The 17,868-nt window shown below is 38.6% G+C and overlaps 1 protein-coding gene across 1 annotated transcript; it reads right to left on the reverse strand.

Moving 5' to 3' along the window:
• Positions 1-2,424: 2,424 nt before the first annotated feature.
• On the reverse strand, positions 2,425-17,778 carry letm2 (leucine zipper-EF-hand containing transmembrane protein 2). The gene is made up of 11 exons (XM_042487539.1): positions 17,522-17,778; positions 16,690-16,758; positions 14,319-14,853; positions 11,085-11,228; positions 9,804-9,947; positions 8,809-9,012; positions 8,291-8,410; positions 7,972-8,091; positions 6,718-6,816; positions 6,254-6,322; positions 2,425-4,869 (listed from the first exon to the last, which is right to left on the reverse strand). The coding sequence occupies exons 2-11, from the start codon at positions 16,734-16,736 to the stop codon at positions 4,813-4,815; spliced, it is 1,539 nt and encodes a 512-aa protein (XP_042343473.1). The 5' UTR covers positions 16,737-16,758; positions 17,522-17,778; the 3' UTR covers positions 2,425-4,812.
• Positions 17,779-17,868: the final 90 nt, after the last annotated feature.

A 17,868-nucleotide genomic window follows, 5' to 3' on the forward strand; every position in this document is an offset into this window, starting at 1 on the left:
TTTCAGCTGAGTGCAACGTTAAAGTGTGAACAGAGGAGACTGTAGGTTAAAGTGCATTTGATCAAATGGGCTTTTAATTTTAACTGAAATAATTTGCTTTAGCAATAGTTTACCTCGAGTTATTTAGTTTTGTTTCTCTTGTAATGTATTTCCAAGTTGGATAAGGAGTTTTAGGGGTAAGATCATTATAAGATTGACAGTTATTTTGACCAACTTTTCATATTTCAGAGAACTTGAACGCAACACGGGTGATGGTGGGAATTAAAGGGTCATTTCACCCAAACATAATTTTCTTACTTATTAACTCCAGTGGTGACAGTTAGGATTAATTTGGCCAGATTTTGACATTTCTGCTTCCAATATATTGGAGGTTAATATATGTTTGTTTTATTATTTTACTGGGCCAGCAGCATAAAAATAACTGTAAATGAGTTAGTGACGTATATTGTGTGGAGTTTCTGTTTGCTGACCCTGGCCATGTGTTAAAAAGGCACCCCAAAGTTAAAAAATATACGCTCCAACACAGACAGTCATGACATTTTTCTTATTTTATCTGAGGGCATCGGTTTAATCTTAAACATTGAAGGGGTTTGGGGGTCCTCCACCTGAAAATTTAGAGCACAGCAATACTTAATATCTTAGGCAGTAATGTGTACCTTTTCTGCATCAGTTTATGGTGTAAACCTCTAATTTGGACAAAAGACAAGTTCTCGACTACTTTCATGTTTTCAATAAATAAGATTTTTTTTCCCCTATTACATTTATTTGGCAGCTTAAGTTACAGGTTTCTTTGCTGATTTAGATTATTAACATAAATTAACTAATAAACTAAATTTATTATTTTAACAGTTAAGCTGCCCACCAGTAGGCTGTAGGAATTAAAACAGCCCTACTTTAAATTGCAACAAGTGATGCACACATTAATGCATCGTTTATCATAATCCAGTAATATACTGGCCTATGTATGATTCAGAAATGGGCCCCTCTGCATTAGTAGCTACTTTTGATTTTGGTACTTAAAGTATATTCAAATACTTTAACTTTGTACTTTTCAGTTTTATTATCTATTTATTTATTTATTTATTTTAGAGTATTCTCCTCTCACTGTGATATTGCTACTTTTACTTGAGGAAAACACATGAATACTTCCTCCACCAAAGGAAATAGATATGCACTAATAACAAAAAAAGAAAAGAAGGAAAAGCAGGGAATGAAAATGATAAATACAATACATTTAGAAATATATATTTTTGAATTCTTGAGGCATTTACCGCACTGAAAAAATGTTTGGGATAATCCAAAGACAGGTAAATTGTACATAAAGCTAAACAGAACAAATAAATAAAAAACAAAGCGATCTGCATGGCTAGATGCCACTGAGGGTGTTATTGTGTTGGTGTGATTTGGGTTGATTAACCTTTTAACGTTCCATAAAAGCAGAAAAAACAGCACCAGTTTGAACCAACATTTTCTAGAACCACCCTCCTTGTGATGTTATCAGCTTCTTTAGACTTGAGAAAATCCCAAGTGAAAGGAAAGACTGACACTAGTAGGCAACCGTTTTCACATAACTGTCACCTTGTACATTTCCATCTGTAGACACGTTTAAACGATACCTCCCCATATGCAGATTAGTCCTTATAATCAGATGTAAGAGAGACCTCTCCTGTGCTTAACATAAAGGCATAGGTTAAATGATTGAGCTTAAGACATTAAACTTAACCAATGTGTTAATGCAGTTGAGCTTGTATAGAGATGGCGCCACCTGCTGGCCATAAAGAGACCCATTCAAGAATCCTGCAAAGTATTTCTGTGAACTCAACCACCTCACAATAATATTATCCTATTTTTAGCCAATAAAGATTTGATTTGAATTGTTATACATTCAATAAAAGGAGACATGCGGGGAAAACTCAAAAAAACCTCAAGGAGCTTGACAAGTTAAGTTCCCCACGAAACTATCAATCAGTGTACAGTCTCTTAAGAATAAATTAGAAATAATAAGAAAAAACAATTATAATTCTTTTTTAAATGTGTAATATATATATATATTATATATATATATATCTATATATATATATAAGTAAGGCTAAAAATAAAATTTTTAATAAGAAAGGAAAAGGCATATCAGAATCAGAATTTTTCTTTCCTTAGCTTCTCTAGCTCAGCTAGTATTTTGGATTCTTGGCCCTGTGTGTTAGCTTCAAGTGCACCACTGGATGCTTGAATTGTTAGCTGCTTCAAATTATCACTTTTATCCTTCTGCAGCTCCTGCTTACTTGTACCTTTGTGTCTAGTAGACGATGTCATCCTGAGTTCCGCGATTCTGCCAAGTTTTTAGTTCTTTTGTTAGGGTTAAATTATTTGTATGGACGGAGCTCAACTGTTATGCTGCGACTTCGAACATGGCGTCACCGGAAGTCCGGGTTTAATGATTTTAATCGTGTGAATTCTTTTTTCTCCATCACCCAGACACTCGTATGCCATGGTAAAGTGATGCATGGATTTAATGCAGGGTCAGAACTAGCTGGGCAGCAGTGCATTTTTAAACTGAAAGAAACAATCCTTAAAGACAGAGGACACATCACGATGGCACTGATGTACCAGTGAGGTTGCAGTGGGAAGTTGTAGCTTCCAGACAGGCATCGTGTCGTTTAACTAACACTATGATGCTGATGAATGAAAGAGGCGACACGAGGAAGGTAATGTTAGACGCGAGTTGTGGATGCAGATGAATGCACCTTCTCCAATAACTGGAGGTGATGTTTTACTTTTATTTGTTTCAGGGTCTCGGAGGGACAGCAGAAACATGAAACCAGTCCAGCCATTCCCATTGCTGTGCAGTCCTTTAATCATGCAGTAGACATCAGAAAACCTCCCAACAGATCGACTCTACAACTCTGAGGAGCAGCACAACACTTTCTCAGCAGGTCAGTGACAGGTGTTAAAAAGCACCAACCCTTTGTTTCCAAAAAAAATAAATAAATGCTGCTTAAATCAGTTCACGTCGAAATGTCTCAGATATTTTCAAATATGGCAGCAGAGACGATAAAGCAACTGTTCTGATTCTTTTTACTTTGGATACCCTTTGCACCTCGAGTGCAGAGCTGATTGAAAAGGTGATTGCTTTTTCATCAGTGGAGAAAGGATTGATAGTTGGATAAAATAGGAGACGGGATAAGGAGACATTACACTAAAGAGAAAAGGTGCAAATGGGCGCTTTAAACACACTAAGGTAAATGTGCAAACTGAAAACAATACAATATAGAAAATCTGCTCTCTGATGAAAAATGCAAACACAATCGCCCTTTAACTTTAGGCACATATGTAAAACCAATAAAAATCTTTGTTAGCAATATATTTTTCTTTTGCTTGAAAATATTATTTTAGTTTATGGCATCCACTTCTCGATAAATAGCAATGAGGAAAAATATGGAGACAAAAATTCACTCCAACAAAGTCAATGTATAAAGAGGGATGGAAAATCTTAAGTACTGTCACACAAAACTGTATTATACAGTACACGTTTATGTGGTAAACCTTTCTATAACAGCTTGTAGGGTCATGTAATGCAGTAGGATATTTGGGCGAATCAATCATAATGCTTTACCTCTTTTACCGCCACAATACCAAAAATAACATTAATCTCATCTGTGGCTTCAAAATTTAAGCACCCCCCCTCCCCCCCCCTCCCAAAAAAAATTAATAATATATCTTTATGGATAACATCAAGTATTTTCTCTTTTCAGTTTACAGTATCATCATAGTGTTAAAACACAATACATACACTGTATATGCAAATAAAATCTGCACAGTTTATACAGATTGTTCTTTCAGTGGTTTACCAGCGGAGGCGGACTGCACACACACACACAGTCACCTCTGGGTTTAAGGAGTGACCTCTCTTATATTATACCAGTCTTCATTTACTAATTGCAGCAGCAAGCAACTACGCTTTGTCACCCTGTTTAGAGGCAGGGCCGGTCCAAATCTGCAGAAATAAGTTTTTTTTTATTCAATCGCAGGTTCAGGATGTGCCGTCTGCTTGAACACATCACCATGGTCCAGCTTACTGAGCCAGGATGGAGGTGGGACTAAACCAAAAAGTTCAGCAATATATTAAAAAAAAAAAAAAAGGATGACTTCTATGATATCCCGAAAAGGACTGGAAATAAAACAAAATGAAACTGCCAAGAGAGAACACCTTGAAATTTTTCTAGAGACTTTGCATAGCAAAATGTACAAAGCTGCTGCTGCTGCGATGTAAGACAGAGACACAAATTTACAGCATATTTACACATTTACAGGAGGAGGAGAAGGAGGAAACCGACTAGACTGTAAGGAGACGCCATCAGCTGACCAGGCGCTGCTGTGGGCGGTTTGGGCGTCACATCCAGGACATCAGGTCAAAGTGATCATACCATCAGTGGTCTGCCAGTCCAGTGACACGTCAGGCTGGTTTTTCCAGCTCTAACGGAGAGTGACAGAGAACGGAGTGCACACACGTAAAAATAGAGGGTATAAACAAGCAGCTGCTGAGACGAAGCAGAAGAGGCAGCAGACTTTCCTTAACAGAGACGGACAAGAAGGGAATTCCTGGATGAGTTGTGTCCTCAACATTCAGACACAATGCTGAACACAGCCGGTGATTCCCTCTCGTCCAAAAAAAGGAGCTTCAATGTAATTGAGGGCTACTGAAATGTAGACCATCAATGGCTCGTCATCTGACCACCACATCCCAGTCGTCCCTCTCCCCAAGAGGACACAGAGCTGCGTCCATCCTCCCTTCGGTCCAGAGGCTCCTGCTTCACTTTACACACCGTTGGCACTCATCTTGCTCTTCTGGGACACCTCTGTTGCTGCTTTAGCCTGCAGAAAATATCACAGAGGTTAGTAAAGCTTATATACTCAGCTTTCCCCATTCAAAACGTAGTACTCTTTTTTAAATATTTATATCATTTTTCCTTAAGTTGATAGCTCAAAGCAATTTAGTGAGCTAAATCATGGGATAGAGAGTGAGACGGGGGGACAGGACGTGACAAAGGTCAGCAGCCAGACAAGAACCGTCACAATCACATGGTATGTGTCTCCGTCTGCTGATATAACAGCACTGTAAATGCTAGTAGATGATTGGTGCACTATAGTGACCTATTATGACTTTCTGAAGCGCAGCCTCAATAATGAGGTGAATATTGAACAGCTACAATACAACAGGTCCTAAAGTACGTGAGATGATTTTTGAGTTGTTGCAGCATTTTTTTAACAATTAAATAGTAAAGTCATACCCAGTATGCAAACATTTTGGTAAAAATATGTGTTTTGATATCATTTATTTCTTTATTATACTAAAGGAGACAGACTAGGAACTGTATAGATAATATGCATACATCATTATTTGTTTATATCACAAGCCATATCAACTTTACATTATTGAACCATTTGTTCAACTGAGCACACTGAATGAAACATCACTAAACTGTCAACAACCTTCCTTCATCCGAAAAAGTACAAATCAATGCCTATGAGCGTAGGATAGAACTTCTGACAGAAACTGAAAATAAAATTGTATTCCAGTATTCTTAAAATTTAATTTTTTGACCCGGGAAATCAAAGACCTGAACCTGACATGAGCTTCCCCCCGTATGATACACGGTTGTTAAGAATTGTGTTGCTGTGTTTATAAGGGATGGAAACATTTAAACATAATAACGAATGAAAAAGAGAGAGCGAAAACTAACTTGTGTCCTACTACCTTTTCTAAAAACAAATGTATGCCACCAGAAAAATATGAAAAGATGCTTCAATTGCATTAAAAAATTGACACACAGGGGATTTAAACTGTGTTTTGCTGTCATGTAGTATCTCTTTAAATGACCAGCTGGTTAAAAAAAAGAATGAGTTGGAAGCGTGCGTGCCGGTGACAGGTCTATATTTATCTGCTATTTTTAAACCTCACAGATTAACTTGAGATGTTCAGTTCAAACGTTGCCAGTAGCTTTCTGTATCTGTGATGGTTACTCTGTCAATAAATATTACTTCTACACATCTACATGTTATAGATTACCAGCTGGTCTGTGCGTTTTCCTCTGCGTGCAGTTACTTTCTCAGAATAGCAGCTGTGTGAGAGATCAGCATGTCATGTGAGACAGATAAAAGTCAGGAAGGACTAACTGGATTATGAAGCCCTGTGCTGCTTCACATCTCATACAGGTCTCTGTGTCTTCCACAGGTCCAAACAACAATAGCTGCTCACCTGAAGGACTTCAGCAGGAGTCAGAGGTTTGTCTGACACCAAAGGAGCCTTGTCTCTTATCTCCTCCACCTACAACACACACAACAAGAAAAACATAAGTGTGGGGTGCTGCAGGATTTCATGGTTCTCCTGTTTCTGTTTCATTCTGTCGTATTTCAAACAAGCCTTCAGAAACTGGACAGTGACTGAAAGAAACTTCATATATTACCAGTTTTTAGTATTTTGTATATTTTCATCATATCTTGAAATTCTGTATCTAGCTTGTAAGTATTGAAATTATCCCAGCACTCGACTGACTAGAAAAACAGTGGTGCAGCCCCACAAGCACGACAAGCAAATCTATTGCTTTGTCAGAAATCTGTTCTTGAGTGTGACGATGACTTTATTTTCTCTCTGTCATCATTACAGGTTTTATCTGGTGCTGCTGTGTGTTTTGTGGCTGTGTTTTATATCCGTGCACTGACCGGTCTCTCTTTGATGATGATAGCGGGGTCCGCCAACATGTCGGTGCTGACCGAGGTCGTGTTTGCTCCTGTATTCTCCACTGGAGGAGGTGTGGACTTCTGCAAAAAACAACAAAACATCTGGTAAGAAAGAGACATCCCACAAAACAGAAGTTTAAGAACATTTTTATATAATTATAGATTCTAGACGTTTAAACGAGGGAAAGGAAACAGATATAATATTAAGAATTTTATATATATTGTACACAGAATAAATCTAAGCAGAGTATTCTTTTACATGTTTAACACATATCTGGAGGACGTCTTTAATTGGGATTAATAAGGGTCCAGGGTAACTAATACAGGGTTCCTACAGTTTAAGGCAAGAGAGATTTAAGACTTTTTAAGACTAATTTAATGTCAGTTGGAATGAAAAATTAAGACCAATTTTACAACAGTGAAAATTGTCAACAAAAAAAAGGACAAAAAGGAAAAAAAAAGTGAACCAACATCAACAACTTTGGGGTTAGGGACAATTTTGTTCAAAGTTTTACTGTACCTTGAAAAATGTTTTTTTCAAGGAAAAAATTAGATGAGGTACTTTAAATGTTGAAAAAAAAAAATCAATAAAATCATAGTTCCCATGTCTCAAACACATTTTCAGACTTTTGAAAGATTGATTTTAGACATTTCAATACTAATTAAGGCCTCATTTTTAGGTTTATGAATTAAATGCCTTTTAAGCCTTTTTAATGATCCGCGGTAACCCTGCAATAGAGCTGCAATGATTCGCTACAAGAGAAAACTAACTGGCAACATTATGGACAGTTGATCAATTATTTCAGTACATTTTTCAAGCAAAATAGTCAAACATTTACCTGTTCCAGCTTTTCAAATGTTGAAATTTTTCTGTTTTTCTTTAGTTATATTGGAGTAAATTAAATATCTTGTGTATTTGGACTGTTGGTCAGACGAATCAAGCAATTTGAAGACACTGAAAGTTATAATTGGTGGGTTTTTTTGCTGCTTTCTAATATTTCACAGACTAAACCATTAATCGATAATAAATAGTTATTAGTTGCAGCCAAGAAACATCATGAATAGTTATGTAACATCAGGTGCTAAAGACAGGAAACACTGCTCAGTGCCAAACATCAGTGACCTGCAAACCAGTGATTTCAACAGCTGGAATGTTAAGCTCAGTACAAATCTCTCTGATCTGAACATTAAAGTGAGTATCCAGTACGACTTCATAGTGGACTGTTAAGGTCGAACCTCTAGTTTGGGAACAGGTGGGATGACTGGAGGTTTTGGTTTGAGGTCAGTCAGGTACATGGCTCTGGAGAGCAGCAGCAGCGATGGAGGAACGTTCTCCTTCAGGTGCAGGTCCAGCCACTAGATGGAGAAAAGCAATGACGAGACTGAGCTTTATCTGATAAATGAAGAAATTAAAACCTACATGTATTTTTTTTCCCCTGCAATCTTGTGAGATTAAAAGATTTGCATAAAATCTTTGGGGAATTGTACATTTATGAAAGAAGAATTTAGTTTCTATCAACCAACGAATGTTAAAAGTTAACATTCAGTTCCTCACCTGCTGCATCTGCTGACGTAGCTGGTCGGTGGTGAGACCCAGAGACCTCATCCCTCGACTACGACACGCTGCCTGTAATTCTGACACACTCATAGCTGCCACACCCTCTGCTGCAATCATCTGTGAAGAAACACAGGCAGAAGTCAAAAACTATTGCACAAGCATGAGAAATTCAGATAGCTGCAAATAAAGAGGGACAGGAAAAACAGGAAATTATGAAATTAATGTCATCATGACGATAGCAGAGTTTGAAATATCGTCAAAGCTCATTCCCTAGTGTTATACTATTTACCTACAGATTATTATTGTGGGTAGAAAATTAAAAAAAGCTATTTTCCAGAGGACCACTGACTTCTTTTCACTACACTAAAATCAAATTTCAAGTATCAAACATAAGCAGCTGCAAAAGCCGTTTGTAGAAAATGGCTATGGCGCTCTATTTCTTCATCTCATGACGATAAAATCAAGCCGACCGTCGCTCCACAATTAAACTACCAGGTTCTGCTCCTCCGTCTCACCTCGTCGTCTGACTTGATGGTTCTGAGTTGCATCATCAGCTGAAAACGCAGCAGGTTGTTTGTGCCGATGGGCTGCAGCTCCAACAGTTTACACAGAGCCACGAGCTGGGGGCGCTCCAGGTGCTCCAGCGTCAGCTCGTCCTCAAACAGCTTCGAAAACCGGACGATGTCCTTCGTGGTGGGCTGCTCGCCTGTGCCCCGAACCTGACAAGGACATAAAGTCACTAATGTACAGAAGGCTGAGCAAATATTTTCCAGACCAGCTGTACCAGCAGTTTCATGAGATTAGATAACGTACAGACACTTTGTTTGGATAAAGGACTGCAGTCATTAAATGTACTGTCTAATTATTAGTAGTATTAACAGTATTATTGATACAACATTCAACACTGCAGATCCTCTATGCATCTTAAATTCCCAAATATGGATCAGTTGTTTCACAGACTTGCATCACTTTTTAAACACTTAGTTGGCAACAGTCAAACCCTAATTTGAGCACAGAAGACATAATACAGCATTTAAACAATTGAATGGTTTTATTCAGACACCAACAAAGTGTGGTGGAATTTGAAGCCACTCTGACATAGTAGCTAAACCGTGTAATTACAATTTTAGTGTCTGTCACGTGATGCCATGCAGTCCAAAAAGACTTTTCCCCCTAGACCTATACTGTAAAAGAGACATCTGTATCAGTGGATACATCCTTTTTAGCATCTCAACCCCCTAAAAAGACTTGTTTCACGATCAGGATTTGATTCATTCAGTCAAATTTTTTAAATTTTACGTCTAGAAGAGCCAGACAATTAAGTCATTTCCCTCCATTCATGTTAGAAAAGGTTATATCACTGGGCTAAACCGGCAGTAGGCAGCTTGGCCAGTGAGGTCTGTAGTGTGCTTGCTTCATGGGCCCAATGATGTGGAAAATCTGGGTAGTTTTTTTGGCTTCATGTGTCATTAAGCAAATGTCATAGGAATAAAACTTTGCTGTAATTTACCTTCTGAACATATGTGGAGAAGCGCTGCGTCTCATCTTCTGTCTGAGCTTTTGCTTTATTTCTTCGAGCCATCTCAGCGATGGTTTCCTGGAGAAACTTGGCCAGCTCCAGCTTCGCTGCCAGACCTTTCTTCTGCTTCTCCTCCTGCATGAAAAAGGAGGAGGGAGGAGACAAGTTTGTTTAAAAATATATACAATATACTTCAAAGACAGCTGCAGTTTGATGCATGAGTATACACTCATGTTTTCCAGAACACTGTGTATAATACAAGTTCTCTATAGTTCAATGTTACAGAGTTAATACTTCTTCATTGTGGTAGTTAGATATTTTAAAAGATGGTCTTTGCCTCTGTAGTCAAGTGCAAAACCCTATGAACTTTCCAAATAATTTGAAACAGTAGTGCATAACAAAAATAAAAAAACAAAAGGTGTGATTTATTACGTTGTTTGGACTGCAGGTTTTCTGCTGCCGTCTTTAACTGTGACTCTTATTTGCTTTTATTCTCTTTAGCTAAAAGACTAATGTTTTACATATTAGAGAGGCAAAACATGAAAACCTGAAAGGATGGTTCCCCAAAACTGAGTTTTACAATTAAAAAAAGTACTACCTATGAGGGAAACGGTTCTGAATAATTACTTGACCTAACAGTTAAAAGGCATTTGCATCTGAATAAAAAAGGACGAGGCAGCGTACACTGTCCCTCTGGAATGAATTCAGTGTAGATAATAACATGGACTCAAAACACACACTTTGAATATTACAGAAATAATAATAGTAATTCCACCAACATTTAGTGATGATAGTTTTTGACTATATCATACTGTAGTCTACTATATTAACATGTTTTTTTTTGTCCTTCTGTTCAGTCACATTTTCAGAGGCTGGACACGTCTGTGCTGTCCAGGAGCACGAGAGCATTTCTGTGACTCACTGAACCGTGCTCCAGAACAACCAGAGAACATCAGAGCTGACAGGCCGACCGGACCAAGCACAGAAACCTGCTGCTTTTCTTTTACCGGAGATTAAAAGGTAAAAAGAGTGTCACATCATTTTAATTACAGTAACAATATGAAAGTTTTCTTTAAAAAAAATCTGCAGGTTGGGCGATTATGTGTCTATCATGCTACATGTCCTAAAATAAATAAAGATTAGATAAAGTCTGCTGCCTTTATGGCCCGAGGTTCTGAGTACAGCAGACATATCTGAGGAGTTATATAATAACCATGAACCCGGAGGTGGGGTCATGAGGGTGTGTGTGTCTGTGTGTACATGAACACATGCCTTTTTGGTCTCTGTTTCGAAGGTGGAGGGCAGCATCTCTGGGAAGAGTTTGAGGAAGACGGGAAGAAGGAACTCCATGAAAGGAACGATGATGAAGACCATGAAGGGCACCAGACGGAACAGGTCAGCGCAGGTCCTCATCAGCTGTCAACCCAGAGAGAAACACTGTTAATGCCAGAAAACGTGGGCGGTAACGTGAGCCAGTATGCATGCAGTCATCTTTTGGAGGTGTGTTTGCATGTAAGATCCATTACATGTGCACGGAGGCTCTGCCAGTCCTCTTCTAAAATAGCCTTAATATAGTTTTACCATGGCATGTGCACAGCTTGGGTCACTGGGGGTGTAGAATAATGTGCACCAGCATCATCATCATAGCACACACCCTCCAGTACCTCCCTGATTAACACCATTAGCTCTGTCAGCACTGTTGCCATTGTTTATTACTGTTAACCCTTGCTGTTAAGCCTACATCTGAGCAAATTGGCTCGATTTCTGTCAAAGCCATTAGTGGAAGAAGGCAATGAGCTACTTACCAAAAAAAGGGGCCAAAAATAAGCAGGAGTTTTACAAAAAAAAAATTAAGAATTAAAATTAAGAAAATGTACTGAAATAATCAACAAAAAAGAAAAGTTTAAAGTACTAAAAAAAGAAAAAAAGAAAAGAAAAAATAGAATAAAAGATTTTTTGTGTTGTAAAACAACTCTAAATATAAAATAATTGTTTATAAATGAAATTTTCTGGACATTTATCCCTAGTCTTATTTATAAAATCATATAATCCTCCACAGCTAATTTCCAGACGATTTTGTTATCAGCTTAAACCCTTTTTTTTTTTTTGCAAGTTAGCTTGGTTTAGACGAATTTGAAAGGCGTCTGAATGCAGCATAAGAAAACTGATGATGATCCGGGTGTTTAAGGGTTAATGGAGATAGCACCATTAGCTACTAGCCACCAGCTCAGCCACCTCCATGTCAAGAAACATGTCCGGACAACTTTCACATAACTTCAGGTTTTCTGAATACAACCAAGACCAGCTCAGCTGATCACATCATGTGATCGCTCCTTCATAACTTACATCATAGCACCTGTACCCGACTGACTACAGATTTCAGTCGCAATTTGTAAAATTGTAAAACAAATGTAATGTATTTATGTAAAACAATTAATATTGTCTGTTATTGCGATAATATTTTTTACACTTTTATAGCAGATTAACAAACTCTATCTAGTTTTATTGAAGACATATTCCCACTGGATGTGTTTCGGCCACATTATCCAGGTGTATCAGGCTTCTGAGACACAACACAACTTTTGTTATTGTTGGAATAGAGATAACCTTCCCAACACTAACAATGTTCCTGTAGTATGCAGGAAATAATCATTTTAAATGAAAGATAAATAAAATAAAATCAGACTCCGAATCAGTACAGTCAAGAGCATCAATTCAGCTCAGGAGCATAACAGAGAGACAGTGACCAGGGTTTCATCTGACAGTTACTCTAATTATTGATTAACCTGGTGATTATTTTCTTGATTGTTTGTCTATGAAGTGTAAAAAAAAAAAAGGGAATCAGAAACCCAGACATATTCAGTTTACCAACTGCATAAGACAAAGAAACACAGCAAGTGTGCACTTAGTTTACATTTTTGTTTGAAAAAATGTCCAAAATAATTATCAGTAATCAAAATATTTGATAAATTAAACAAACAAAACAAATTATCGACTTATTGCTCTCAGCTCAAATTCTGACTCTTATTTTATTATATAGTACAATAATATTGAAAGTAAGTCAGTGTCATGTTAGTGCTGCACAAAGCTTAACCTACAGCTTAACTCTATAAATCACTGTGCAAAAGTTCATACTTTATGCATCCGTGCAAAACAACACCAGAACAGCAGGATTCAGCGCCACAGACTAAACCAATTTCAGGGTTATAAAAGACTTTTCATAAAGTATTAAACAAAACGCTTAAAACGGTCAGAAACCACATACAGGACGATCTGTCTCACCACTGTACAGCACAACAGCGTACACACTGTAGTGGACTATTTTTTTATGACTTTGGGAACATGCTGTTCACATTCCTTATTGAAATGCAAAGGTGTGCTACAACGTTCAGAGACACTCTGAAGCCCTAAAGCCATAAAAATACGTCTCACTGATTTCATGATAACAACCCAGACAAGAGTGACAAAGGTACCTGGACGACAACATTTAGAGTCTTTTTGTAGACGAAAAAGAAATCAGACAATTGTAAAAGAACTGGACAGATGTGTTGTGACCAGAGGGTAACAAAAGACGATCGCTACAGAAGACCAGGCAGTCCACAGCATATTCAATTTTTAGCCATGGTAGTTACTATTAGAAACATTATTACACACAGGTTGGAATAGTGGTTTCACTAACCAGAAAAGACATGAAATTTAAGTCTATTTAACACTCAATATGTTGATGTAAGAGCTAGTTGTTTTGTAAAAAAAAAAAAAAACCCAAAAAACCCTAATTTCGAATGAGTTTTTTTTGTGAGCTCAGGTTTGGGAATTAACTTTTTGTCTGCCAGGCACTGGACTCCAAAATCTACTGGCCACACAGTAGATTACAATTGCTTTTTGGCAAGTGAGTGAAGCAAATCTAGCAGCCACTTGTACACTTAACCAGCATCTGGCTGGTTAGTGGATAAGATGGTTATAAGAAAAACCCAACCTGACTTGTGTTTTAGGTGTAAGAATGTTATACGCAAGCAATTAAGGTTGTGCAATATGCAAAAAAAAAAATAAAAAAAAATAAAACAAAGATAATATATGAAAATGACATAAAATGTTGATGATGTGATTTTTGCAGGGGTCTGAACCAAACACGCATGTTCCCTTAAGGATTTTTAGGCAGGGGCATCTCTATAGCTCCACAATTCTTCACTTATAATCATATGTTGTGGAACACTTAACCTTCATCATAAAATTACAGCTCCTGCAAATAACACTCGGTCGTATTGTGATTTTGATAATATTTTGAGTAACTGTGCAGCCCTACAAGCACTGATGTTCCAGTCTGACCTGGTTCACAGCTGCAAAGCATTTTGGTGTCTTCCAAGACTTAAATATGCATGACTCAGTAACTCCCTAATTGTATATGTTTTGGTTCCATTTGCCTGCTAAAATATACAGTTGAAGATAAATAAATCCTGGAATATCAGACAGACTGAACAATGCTACCCAGTAATGTAAACTTCTTACCCTTCTCCTCTCCCTACGCGTGAGCACCTGTCCGTGCAGCAGTCTCCACACCATTCTGCCTGCAATGTTGATGTCGATGCCGAGTAACCTGAAGCCATTGTAGTAATGCTTCAACTCGTCCACTATCCTCACATGCAGAGCCTTTTTCACGACTGCCCTCTCCTGCACTGGAGGGATGGCGGCCGCTGTGGGGGTTGGCGTCGGAGTCGAGGCTGATGGAGGTTGTGTCTGCTGTGCAGCAGCTACAGAGTCCTTTTTAGCTCCCGCAGAAACATCCTGGGAAGCAGCTAGTGAAGTTTTAGCATCCTCCTTCTTTATGTCTTGGAGCCAAACACCTGAGCTGTGTAGAGAGCGAGCGAGCAGGGCGGAGTTGTGGCCACGGCTGAGGGCGTGGCCGCGGTAACAGTGGGGGTAGCCGTAGCGGTAGTGCCTGAGTGTGAGTGAGGACGAGATGTGGCGGGGAGGGTCTATGTGAAGATAGGCTTTGGAAGACAGAGACGAGCAGCTGTGCCTCTTGGATAACAAATATGATCCCCTGGAGACAGCAAGAAAAACTGGTTAGTTATTGCACAATCTCGTGCAGAAGAATGCTTATAAAAAAGTAACAAAAGTATGAGATAGTGGCTCAAATGTCAACAAAACACATACAGTATTGATAACTAATGAATCAATCAATAGACAAAGTAGGGGTGTTGCGATAAACCGGTATTGACGATGTTAACGGGGATATTTAAAAATGAAATAGTATGTATCAGCATAGTAAATTATTGTGACTCAATCAACTTCTTTTTACGACCGATAAAATAACTAAAACAAAGGCTGTTTTTGGCTGATCAAAGAAAAATTACTGATTTTAAAAAATCCTTTCAATGAGATATTGTTAATGTGATGGTGGCCTTATAAATCCAAAGATATCAAAATGGTATTTAACTGCTAACTATAGTGTAATAAGGTCTCTCACAGCTGACAAATTGGTCTATATGTTGTCATGGTATAGAAAACCACGCAGCCCAACCCTAATGTACAACTGAAATTGTATAACAATGTGACAACTGCAATTGCTGCCGTCATGAGAATTTGGGTAGTGAGAGTGAGGACAAAGCTGGCCTATCATCTGCAAGTTTCTGATCTTGCATCATCAGTTGTGTGTTCACCTCTTGTGTGTCATGGGATACACTGAATAGGCTGCTTCACTGTCGCAGACAAAAGGTAAACAGAGACGGTTTGTGCTTATGACTCTCCTTAAAGGGATAGTTTGGACTTTTTGAAGTAGGGTTGTATGGGGTGCTTATACACATACAGTAGATGTCAGTCAGCATGCCTTCAGTTTGCAGGGATGGGCATCAACAGCATAACATGTTTTACCCACCTTAAACATTTTTTCAGTTTAAGTGGACACTATATAGAGTATTGTCACCACTTAACAACCGTTAACTGCTTCAATTTCCTGTCTATGCTCTCGTCAAAGTCACCGTACTCCATTAAGAAAAACAGTAATTTTACCTCACTGAACATGGGAGCTGCTTGTCTACCGCTGCTTCTACCAGTTAGCTAGTTTTTGTTATTGTATACATTTGGTGACTACAAATTAACCATTTTAAAAACTAAGGTATCACAATAACACAAACTAACCAACTAATCGGGACAGCGGGTGACCAGCAACTCCCGTGTTCAGTGATCTTTAATCACATTTTTTTCATTCTTCCATTGGAAGTCACTGTATGACATGAAGGTAAAGCTGTGAAAATACTCTCAATTTAGCGTACACTTAACCGTTTGAAACCTGGAACGACATCACTTTTCTTGTGCTGCTTTCAGATGCCTTACACAAATATTTAAACTTTTGAGCCCTGAGCAAATCGGTGCAGTTTCGTTCAAATGCACGCGAAAAAGGCAATCAGCAACTTGTTAGGAAATGTTCGACAAATTGCAAGAAATAATTAGATTTGGATTTTTTTTTTAGCGAAAAATATCAGTTGATTGATCAATTGCTCATTGTCTTCTTCTCATGTTTTTGGAAGAAATTAAGTGAATTTGCTCAGGTTTTAAAGGGTTAATCTGACATACAACTTCTTAGGAAGTACTTAAAAAACCACTTTGTTACTGACCCCTTGGCAGCAGTAGATTGTTTAGCTTCCATGTCAAGAGTCCTGTCTGCTGACATTTGCTGTATCTAATATACAGTCTATGGATTAGTGCCTTACACAACCTACAATCCCCACAAAATCTGGACTATCTCTTTAAACACAACAGGGAGCATTGGAGAGCTAGTAATTACTGCCCCTGTACTCTGAGGAAACCAGTTCTGTGGGACGGAGTTGTTGTTTTACTAACTACAGGATGTTACTGTAGCCATGTGCTGCTTGCTTACCTGGATCTTGTGACTGCAAGGAGCACCTGGTGACTAAAGACTGCCATTGCAGAGGCAGATTACAGTTTTCTGTTGAGCACACACGCAGACAGAGAGAGAGAGAGAGAGAGAGAGAGCATGAAGGTGTCCGGTTACAGTTCACTCACATGGGGCAGCAACAGGCTGACTGGAAAAATACAGAAAGCAATAAGTCCGTCTGATCACATACACAGTCTCCTGTCGTGTTAAAACCATGCATAATCTATGCTCTGAAAATTAGCTAACTATGACTGACATAACATGACTAACATTAACATGAGCTCAGCCAAACAGCAGGTTTAGCTCATTATTATGTAACAACTCAACAGTAGCACAGCTCACCTCCTATCTGACAGATATCACGTATCAGTCCGGTCCCAGTAACACTCAATGGCTTAACTAAACGTTAAAATCAACCAATATTATCAAGCGATATTATAAACAAGGAAATAAACTTAGATATCGCTACGAAGATCATCCATATTGGTCGACGTCAGGTTAAGCAATCCAGCCACTGTTATGCTAAATAGACGTTAACTTAGAGCTCAACTTAAGACAAAATCCTCAATATTTTGATCATTTTCCACTATCATTAGCTACTGCTGTAACGCTTAAGTCGAAATATCCAAAATATCTTTATAACACATCGAAAAAAATGTATTTTACAACCATCTGAAACTTGCCGGTAGGTTAGATTTACATTAGCACCCTGCTAGCATCGCTAGCTCCCTCCGCTAGCCTAGCCGGTTCGCTGATGCTAGCTGAGCTAAGCTAGCTGGTGAAATGGCAGTCTGCGGATGACGAGCGCACTAACCTCCAGCGTCAATGACGGAGCGATGGCTGCCGCTGCTGACTGGGCGTCGTAAGGCTTCTCGGTGAGACGGTGAATATTGTAATCCATCCACAACAGTCGGTCGAGGTAAACGGGAGCCACGAAAGTAACGGCTGATGTTGTGATAAACCCATTTAAGAAGGGTTTATACGTTTAAAGTCGTCGTATTTCAGCTCCGGTCCGTCTGTTCTGCATGTGCAGCCTCTCAGGCAGCTGCACTGAAAGGTCACAATGTACATGCGTGAATGTTGACTGCGTACCAGCCCAAGATCCTCTATATTTGGAAAGATGAGTTACTCTGTGGGTAAAAGATACCAGTCCCACCCATA

Source organism: Plectropomus leopardus, chromosome 6, assembly GCF_008729295.1.
Source record: "Plectropomus leopardus isolate mb chromosome 6, YSFRI_Pleo_2.0, whole genome shotgun sequence".
NCBI lineage: Eukaryota > Metazoa > Chordata > Actinopteri > Perciformes > Serranidae > Plectropomus > Plectropomus leopardus.